This window comes from Primulina eburnea, chromosome 5 (assembly GCF_022965805.1).
Source record: "Primulina eburnea isolate SZY01 chromosome 5, ASM2296580v1, whole genome shotgun sequence".
Lineage (NCBI taxonomy): Eukaryota > Viridiplantae > Streptophyta > Magnoliopsida > Lamiales > Gesneriaceae > Primulina > Primulina eburnea.
The window spans coordinates 2,175,468-2,186,333 of record NC_133105.1 but is presented as its reverse complement, the minus strand read 5'-3'; the positions used below and the strand labels follow the sequence as shown (position 1 = coordinate 2,186,333).

The window sequence follows — 10,866 nt, the reverse complement described above, 5'->3', positions numbered from 1 at the left end:
TATGCTGTTTGTGCCCAAGCAAATTTAGTCTGAATTCTTACCCGATTTCTTAGTTTACTGTCCGATGACTATTTCTTTGGTAACGGGTCTCCACCGTTAAGATGACTTTACCGTGAGTTTGTGATAGGTTTTAGTACAAAGTGTAAGATTAAGCTGTCGTTTGGTACTGTTTTTTGTAATCTTGACTGATTTTGAGATGGATATTTTTATTTCTTAGATTAGATTAGAGAAGGAAAAATTGATGCTTGGGAATTTGCCAAAGACTTTTGAGGCTTATCTTGGTCCGTGTGTATGACTGGATCAGTGAATTATGGGGGTAATTAATATTTTTCATAATAACTAAAAATTTAAAATGTGATCTAATATAATATGATAAAGGGTGAAAAGATGAATTATTAAATGATAAAAATGGTGCAAGGAGGAGTTTGTATGTGTAACGAAAATGTAGGAACGAGTGCTTACCATTTTACCAATAGCTATAACTAGTGGTAATGGTGCAACTCAAATCTTTTAAAGTGTATAAGGGACAATTATTGCACCCAACAATCTCCCTCCCAATAATTGCACTCCTTGCAATCAATGAGAATCGAACCCGTGACCTTGGCTCTGATACCAATTGTAGGACCTAGTGTTTACCGTTTTACCAATAGCTGTAACTAGTGTTAATGGTGCAACTCAAATCTTTTAAACCGCACAACAACTCAAGCACCACGGTTCGATCGCTCTACCAAGCAGGGACAATTATTGCACCCAACAGAAAATAAACTTTTCATGAAAAAAATTTAAAGAACAATTTAATTTTTGTTCATGTTGGACGTTTTAAGACATAAACAAACACAACCTAACTTGCTTAGGCAAACACAATAAATTGCTTAGGAATATTTCATGCTTCCCTTGGTCAATATACCAAAAATTTTATACAAGACTTGAAATAAAATTTCGTAATTTAGATCCCTTTAAAATTTGTGCATAACTAGCTAGGTTTATGAATATGAGAATTATGAGTTTTAATTAATTTGAAGTTTCAAGTCTGCCTTTTAGTATAGATTAATTTGATATTCAATTAGTAAATTTTATTTAATTAATAAGACATGATTTAGCTTATCATTTACACCTTAGTGTGCCAAAAAAGGCTAATGAATGAATATCAGACTAACGTAGTAGATTACAAATCAAGTTGTCTAGATTAATCGTATTAAACAAATTCGACGAACTAATCCGAATATAAAAAGAAAAAACACATAAAGGGACTTAAAATGAGCAAAAAAGAACATATAGGGGAAAAGTCAATGGGCCCAAATCACTTGGATACATTTACAGGGCCTTAGAGAACTAAAGTCCACGCTAAAACAAATAAAAGTCCAATTGTATGCGTCTAATGACTCAATGATTCATACGTGGCCTCAATTTAAAATGGCAAAAATTTGTGTGAAGAAAGTATTACTTTTTGATAAAAACTTGTGTGAGACAGTCTCATGGGTCGTATTTTGTGGGACGAGTCTCTAATTTGGGTCATCCATAAAAAAGTATTATTTTTTTATGCTAAGATCAGTATTACTTTTTATTGTGAATATTTGTAGGTTGACTCGTCTCACAGATAAAGATTCGTGAGACCGTCTCACAAGAGCCCTACTCCCGAAATTTCTAAATCCAATATTTCTCAACCACAATCGTATCGTACTAGTTATGCTTATTAAGTCGATAATTACTAAAACAATTATGAAACTTATATATGTTGCATGAATATATATTATCCTTCCAATTTCTATATCAAATAGCTAGGCCGGAAACCAGCCGTCGTTTTTTCCATTGATTAACGAAGCTATAATTAAAGTGAAAACTTAATTAATTAAGACAAATCTATCATATCTTATCTCCCCACTAATAATTATGAAAAATTAAATGTCCTATCAATGAGTTAACGACATTATTAATTTGCATGATTAGTCAAATTTTAACGCCATTATGCTTTCATAATTTACCAATCCACGATGGACATTTATAATTAATTAACTTCGTAATTATGTCGGCTCTTTGATAATTAGGCAGGTTAAATCGTAAAACTTTTTTTAGGGTTTGCTTAATATAATACACATGTAATATGTGCGCCTGCCGCAACAAATATACACTAGCTAGCTTGTGATTATGAGTTTAATATTAAATATATAAAAAAAATTGTTTAATTATAATAGCAAAGCTAATTATGATTTTAAATAAGTTACTTTTTCCACACTACCATGAAAATTGGGTCGAATATTAGGGATATTCGACTGTCGATATACGTATTCGTGGATATAATACATTTGTTCCAAATTCCAAACTATACATTTTTTCAACCCCAAAATTTTAACACAAAACTTATGTGAGATGATTTTACATATCAATTTTGTGAGACAGATATTCTATTTAAGTTATCGATGAATAAATATTATTTTTATGCCAAATGTATTATTTTTTATTATAAATATGAATAAGATTAACATATCTCACTAATAAAGATCTGTGGTACTATTTTACGAGAGACCTACTCAAATTTTAAATCCTTGCATATATGGCACACAGTATAGTGTGAAAATGGAATAAACTGATATTAATTTGTATGGTTATGGTCTGATCTTTTGGCTTGTGTCAGCATGAATGATGGGCACTTATAATTGTAATGATAAACCACTATTATATTATATTGTACCATATCATATAATCTTAGCCTGAAAATACCCAATCATGAAATCGGATATTTAAACAAGGAACAAGGGATCCATGGTCTTTGTATTGAATAAGAAGTTGCAGTGTACAAATAATTTTATTGTCCATAATACAATTTTAATTAAGTATCGTGCATAATTATGAACTTTGGATCAACAACTATAAATATAAATGCATCAAATACATTCACAACAATTGCTACTCTGAATCTGTCTTCAAGCATTCTTCGAATAATCAATATCTTTTAAATTCTTATTTCGAGTTAGGTTTGCACAAGTAAAAAGTTACATAAAATTACTTAAATAACATTTTGTGCACATTTGTTTTCATTTATTATGTGTTTATTTGAGCCTTATTGTATTGTAAGAATCATTGTAACTATTGGAAAACTGTTTACAAATAGATTCAGTCAAGATAACCGTTGTGATGATACCCCTGTAAGAGCCCGGGTCATGGATGACCCGGAATATCAAATGGATTCCCAAATCCGAGTGAGTCTGCAGATGGATTCTTCTGGAGCCGGGCAGGCGCAAGTCCATGCTCTACTCTCCGGGCAGTCATAGGCCCGGGATCTTGTATAAATCTCCAGGGAGGCATTCTACCCGGCCACCTCGATATGAGCACCGCACTCGAGTATACTAGCAGAATAGGATGTGGGCGACTGTCCCATCTCTGACACCGTGCTGATGAGTTGACATGTCAGAATATAGGGTGTGCTCAGCCGTCCTACTATAATTAGTAGGTAGCACGGAGAACGAGGTAATCATTACTTCTCATACTATAAATACCAGGTTCTCTCTTTACATTTACATGGGATTCATTCACACCAATATCACAGCCATCACTTGGCTACATTGGTTTTATTGCTTGAGTACCCTGCTGACTTAAGCATCGGAGTGGCCACGCCGGACACCCCTCCGGCGCCCATTCACGAGTTCATCTCCTTGTCTGCAGGTCACAGTGGAAGCTATAGCTCACAGATCCATCTATTGTGCTCATTTTCCTGAACAACATTATTGATTCGATCCGGTGGAGCAACCGACCCAGCTCACCCATTTCGCCAGGATCGCATCATTGGCGCCGTCTGTGGGAAAGTGAGTTCAAGACGTAGATATGGTTTCCATTCAAAAATAAGCCCAACTCTGCTTGGCAAACATACAAGTCCGACCAGCTCGGCACTCAGATTTTATGTGGGTTTTATATGAGCTCAAAGCTCAGCAGCTATCCCAGATTGACATGGAAGAACATTTTCTATGCACTCATTAGCATACAGCTATATTAGTCACCTAATTTAGCTCAACCAGAGAAATTTCACTCTACCGAAAATGAATTTGGATTCAATATTTCCCGGTTAGTAATTTGGTTTTTAAACTAATATAGCAGGAGAAGCAAAATTTTGAAAGTCCGGAAGACACGAGGTCCCGGCATCCTATTTAAAGTCCGGAAGACACGAGGTCCCGGCATCCTATTTAAAGTCCGGGAGACACGAGGCCTCGGCACTATATCTTAAGTCCAGGGATCCGTACCCTGGCTCGGGGCTCCGTACCTCGACCATTTATGAAGGCCAGAGCTCCGCACCCTGGTTATCTATTAAGTCCAGGGATCCGTACCCTGGCTCGGGGCTCCGTACCTCGACCATTTATGAAGGCCAGAGCTCCGCACCCTGGTTATCTATTAAGTCCAGGGATCCGTACCCTGGCTCGGGGCTCCGTACCTCGACCATTTATGAAGGCCAGGGCTCCGCACCCTGGTTATCTATTAAGTCCAGGGATCCGTACCCTGGCTCGGGGCTCCGTACCTCGACCATTTATGAAGGCCAGGGCTCCGCACCCTGGTTATCTATTAAGTCCAGGGATCCGTACCTTGGCTCGGGGCTCCGTACCTCGACCATTTATGAAGGCCAGGGCTCCGCACCCTGGTTATCTATTAAGTCCAGGGATCCGTACCCTGGCTCGGGGCTCCGTACCTCGACCATTTATGAAGGCCAGGGCTCCGCACCCTGGTTATCTATTAAGTCCAGGGATCCGTACCTTGGCTCGGGGCTCCGTACCTCGACCATTTATGAAGGCCAGGGCTCCGCACCCTGGTTATCTATTAAGTCCAGGGATCCGTACCCTGGCTCGGGGCTCCGTACCTCGACCATTTATGAAGGCCAGGGCTCCGCACCCTGGTTATCTATTAAGTCCAGGGATCCGTACCTTGGCTCGGGGCTCCGTACCTCGACCATTTATGAAGGCCAGGGCTCCGCACCCTGGTTATCTATTAAGTCCAGGGATCCGTACCCTGGCTCGGGGCTCTGCACCTCGATCATTCACAAGTCCTGGGACATGCTCCCCGGCCCAAGGCTCTGCATCTTGGTTATTTAGAAGCCCAGGGTTCCCAAACCTGTCTCGGGGCTCCGCACCTCGACCATTCTAAGTCCGGGAGATATGAGGCCCCGACAATCTATTTTAAAGTCCATGAGACACGAGACTCCGACATCTTATCTCAAGTCCATGAGACACGAGACTCCGGCATTTTATCTCATTTCTAGGAAACATGAAGCCCCCGATGCTTTTATAGAACAAGATTGATTATCTCTTTGGGAATCCAAGCATGACTGATCGGGACAGCGAGTATGACTCTAGCCCGACTATTTAAGGGATGTGTGATGATACCCCTGTAAGAGCCCGGGTCATGGATGACCCGGAATATCAAATGGATTCCCAAATCCGAGTGAGTCTGCAGATGGATTCTTCTGGAGCCGGGCAGGCGCAAGTCCATGCTCTACTCTCCGGGCAGTCATAGGCCCGGGATCTTGTATAAATCTCCAGGGAGGCATTCTACCCGGCCACCTCGATATGAGCACCGCACTCGAGTATACTAGCAGAATAGGATGTGGGCGACTGTCCCATCTCTGACACCGTGCTGATGAGTTGACATGTCAGAATATAGGGTGTGCTCAGCCGTCCTACTATAATTAGTAGGTAGCACGGAGAACGAGGTAATCATTACTTCTCATACTATAAATACCAGGTTCTCTCTTTACATTTACATGGGATTCATTCACACCAATATCACAGCCATCACTTGGCTACATTGGTTTTATTGCTTGAGTACCCTGCTGACTTAAGCATCGGAGTGGCCACGCCGGACACCCCTCCGGCGCCCATTCACGAGTTCATCTCCTTGTCTGCAGGTCACAGTGGAAGCTATAGCTCACAGATCCATCTATTGTGCTCATTTTCCTGAACAACATTATTGATTCGATCCGGTGGAGCAACCGACCCAGCTCACCCATTTCGCCAGGATCGCATCACGTTGCTACGAGTTTCAGCTCAAGAGAGTTGATGAATCGAGTTGTAGTGAGTTTATATAAAAGTTGTACTGATCAAATGTTCTAGTGGAATCTTTATGAAAACAGAAAGAGAATGAAGTAGAAGTTCAGTTTTCGAGCTATCATAAATAAATTGTCGTCTATGGTTACTTAAATCATTAATATCATCTTATTTGATATAATATATATATATATATATATATATATATATATATATATATATATATATATATATATATATATATATATATATATATATATATATATATATATATATATATATATATATATATATATATATATATATATATATATGGTGACTTTGATAAACAACCGTGTATAATTTCAGGAACTCCAATAGTTCTATTAGACATTAATTTATTAATTACGTAATAAGGTCCGATTATTTTATTTTAATTCTTTTTTAGTTGGCCCTAGTTGATTTGAAGAGGTGTTTTGACATTAATTTATTAATTACATACGAAGGTTTCCCATTATTAATAATAATATCTTTAAAAAAAACGTACGTTCTATTATTTGGGCATTCATCAATGTAATTTTTTTTAGAAAAAAAAAGTTTCGTGAATGTATTTGTTATCGTTCGTTCAAAAAATCGATTAGGTTGCTAGTGAAAAAATATTACGGACCATAATTATAGATTAGAATCTTTAAAATAACATTTTGGCATAACTTTTAAAATAATTATCGATCGATTTATAATTTTTACTGATATTTCAAACATGATCTCACTAATTTGAATAATAATTATCAATAAAGAAAAGGTAGGCTCTCAACTCAACTACTGCTTTGTGAGACGCCTTTTGTAACCTATTCTCACCATAGATTTGCCAAACCTACAAATTCGAGACTGTTATCTACCGAAGTGAGTCTCGAGGGTTCTCACCTTAATTATTTAAAATTATATAATATATAAGTTTTTGCTTAATTAAGATTTTCTATATTTGTTTTAATAGTTTAATCTATTTTATTACATGATGTATCAACAAATACATTGGATTAATCTTGCTAGGATCATATTGATTATCGTTATACTTAATTATCTAAGATTTATAATTTATATTTCTCTATTCTTTTTCATCAATCTTGTTTTTTTTGTATACTTAGTCTTTGTTAAGTACGATTATACATTGATAGCATATTTACTAATAAAAAAGTTAATTTGTGTTCCTTCTTGTTTTTATTCATCAATTTTGTTCTCGAAGAAAATTGTTTTGTTTTAAGTATATTTAATGATTTTTAGCGTGATCAATTAACATATGTCTTAACCGTTTTTGGCAAAAGCGGAGAGTTTTAACCTTAAGCGAGATTAATTGAAGCTTAATCAAACTTTTTATAATATTGCTTATGATTAAAACGTGAGAATCGTCCTTCTATTTATTTTCTCAGCTTACGGTTCGAGTAGCAAAAAAAATTCGAGTCCGTTAGATACATACTGCGTAAACGTCAATCATCGGTCCAGTTTTAGACCGAATTTAGAAAATAGTAAAAATAACAAATCAAATCAACCCAATTTTAGTCGACAAAACAATATATATATATATCATGATGTAAGTTATGTAATAATAAAATTTTGGTTGGTTGATCGTTATGTGTCAATCATGGGGATCTTACCACTAGCCGAGTGTCTGTCCCGCTAAAGCTTATTTTTCACACTCATATCAAATCATTAAATGTAAAAGAATTAACAGTGTTATTATTTTATTTTATTTTGAGTAGATCTCTTGTGAAACGGTCTCACGAATATTTATTTGTGAGACAGTTCAACTTACCAATATTTCAATAAAAATTAATAATTTTAGCATAAAAAACAATATTTTTTCATGGATAACCCAAATAAGAGATCTGTCTAATAAAATACGACTCGTGAGACCGTCTCACACTAGTTTTTGCCTTTTATTTTTGATGGTGTCATATTTATAATTTTGATATATTATATATCAACTGTATCTATCAACGTAATATTCGTCTAATAAATATATAATTTTGATATGATTCTTCATATTCAATATTTAAGTCTCACTTAAGTTGTTAGTACAACCATAAACAAAATTGATTAGTAATATATCAAAATTTATATATATATATATATATATATATATTTGTGTCTGTTGTACAGTTAAAGTAGACTAAATTATTATTTTGTTGCCCCAATAATACAAAATGTGTCCATAAAAATCAATAATATTGCTTGGACAAAATCATTATACTCTGCCAAATTCCTCCCCACTTACTCTCAATTAGTCTTGCCTAACTTTTTCATTTAGATTTAAAACATATACAAGTTAAATCATAGATCAATTTCAATTTGCCTATTAATTAGCTAACTAATCCCTGAATAAGATTCACTGTATTATTTTGCCCTTTGATTATTAACAACGCTAACTATAATTATAATATTCTCCTTTTAAAAGTCTTAAATCAGATATTTTGATTATACATTACCGATAGATGTAATCTTAACATGATAATGAAATGATATAAATTGAACACCTAAATCTATAAAAACTAATTAAATGTCCAATTAGTTTACAATTGGTTGACGATTTCGCAATATTTTTGATTCAAATTATATGATAATGTTTTATATATCTACAGAATAATATTCAATTACCTTTTGTATATAATCACATGTTAACGTGCATATCATTGCATTTTTCTTCTTTATAGTTTATTTATTTTTAATAAAATTTTAAATATATTATAAATTTATATTATATTTAATAATATTTTTAAGGGGGGAGACAATATAATGATTTTACTAATCTATTAATATATAAATTAATGATTAGTGTATAATGTAGAGTTGAGATGGAAAAATAACACAAATGCAAGCAAACCTTATTTGTTTGTACTTACGATGACTACTGTAACAATCGAGTAATTTATCTCACACACTTGGAATGATGTTAAAATGCATTTTGTAAGATAAAACTTTTTTTAAAAAGTAGTTTATAAATCTGAAATAAAAAATAATCAGATATTACAACAAATATTAAATGGAAAAGAGGAGACATATAACATAGTATTTTACCCCGAAATACAATATACATACATATATATATATATATACATATATATATATATATATTCACGTGTGTTTTGTCAACACTGGATTTTCTATTATTTTATAATAAAAATATGCCATTGCTTTTTGTCAAATCATATAAATCTGAGGGGTACCAGTATCTCTTCGATCAATGTGCGTTGGACTGCTGCTTTTTTCTTTTCAAATTACCTCTGCAGAATCCTCCATTTATAAAGAAACTCTACTCTCCCCCTATTTGTCACTGTTAATGGAGTTGGCTCTAAGTTTAGGTGACACCCCAAAGCCCTTCTTTTTTCTTGAAAAATCACAAGAGGGTGCTGTCGGAGAAGAAGATCAATTAGGGTTCTGCATGGCCGTGGGAAAACTCACCACTTCTGAGGCTGAAAATGGTAGAGAAAAAGACGATGATTCCCATGATCCTCCGGTTCAGCTTGATCTGATGCCTTTTTCTCCGGTTCATACAAGTCAACCTTCTGTAGTACTTTCCAAGTTCCCTTTTCCACGGCTTACCCAGACCTGTAAACTCTTAGAAAACTTTACTATTTGCTAATCAATCTTACCAGTATGATGTTTAATACAAGTTCTTTTTGCAGTGGAAGGTCAACCGAGAAGTGTGTCGGAGGTAAACCGGAGAAACGCCTCGTTAGTGAATGAAAACCCTGAGGATAAGAGGGAAGCTGCCGTTGTTTCATGTTTTCAGATGGATTCTTCGGTATTTAGAAATGGAGGTGGGAAGAGGAATTTCGATTCTTTGGTTTCTGCAAATTATAATGAACAATTAGACGAAAGTGCCGATGGACGTGGTTCTAGCTCGAGAGGAAGTGGTGAGGAATACGAAAATGGTATTTCAAGAAAGAAACTCAGACTCACCAAAGAACAGTCTTCCTTTCTTGAAGACAGTTTCAAAGAACACAACACACTCAACCCTGTAAGTTTTTATATATATATTATTATTCGAGACATTTCAATGAACAACTCCATCAAAACAGCAAATTGAACAGAAAAAAGGGGGTGGACTATTTCTGTATGGTTTGTTCTCCAGCTTGCAAATTTTATGCTATGGTTTGGTTTTCATCTGCTGAAATGTGTTCGTATCTCATGTGCAAGAAGAAAATACTCTCAATCAACATATATAAATGAAAAGTTGTGCTGAAATGGGGTTTTAATAATCTGGTAACAGAGGCAAAAGCTTGTACTGGCAAAGCAGTTGAATCTCCGTCCTCGACAAGTGGAAGTATGGTTCCAGAACAGGCGAGCAAGGTGACGCCAAAGATAATATTTTATCATAAATTCATGTTTCAAGACCAAAAGTTTCTTGCTCGATATCTCTTTCCACATATACATACAAATTTTTTTTTTTGGGTAAATATATTAAATAAGATTGTTTAATTTGAATCCATCAGAACGAAATTGAAGCAGACAGAGGTGGATTGTGAGTATTTAAAGAGGTGCTGTGAGAGATTGACTGAAGAGAACGGAAGGTTGCAGAAGGAACTTCAAGAAATAAGAGCTCTCAAAGCTTCACAGCCATTTTACGAGCACCTTCCTGCAACCACTCTAACAATGTGCCCCTCGTGCGAAAGGGTGGCCACCGCCACCTGCACAACCACGGTGGCTGCGAGTACAGGGCTTTCTTTAGCGTGCAAACCCGCTGATCATGCTACTTCTTGATCCATAGTGAAGGCTGCAGAAGAAAATTGTGATTTGTTTTTTTTTTTTGTTTTTTCTTCCCATTTGTATATAAATACCTGGTATTTGGAATATTTTGTTGGGTCTA

At 35.4% G+C, this 10,866-nt stretch overlaps 1 protein-coding gene across 1 annotated transcript; it reads left to right on the top strand.

Moving 5' to 3' along the window:
• Positions 1-9,235: 9,235 nt before the first annotated feature.
• On the top strand, positions 9,236-10,866 carry LOC140831581 (homeobox-leucine zipper protein HAT14-like). The gene is made up of 4 exons (XM_073195322.1): positions 9,236-9,607; positions 9,683-10,017; positions 10,270-10,349; positions 10,493-10,866. Exons 1-4 carry the CDS (start codon positions 9,241-9,243, stop codon positions 10,758-10,760), a joined length of 1,050 nt encoding a protein of 349 aa, XP_073051423.1. The 5' UTR covers positions 9,236-9,240; the 3' UTR covers positions 10,761-10,866.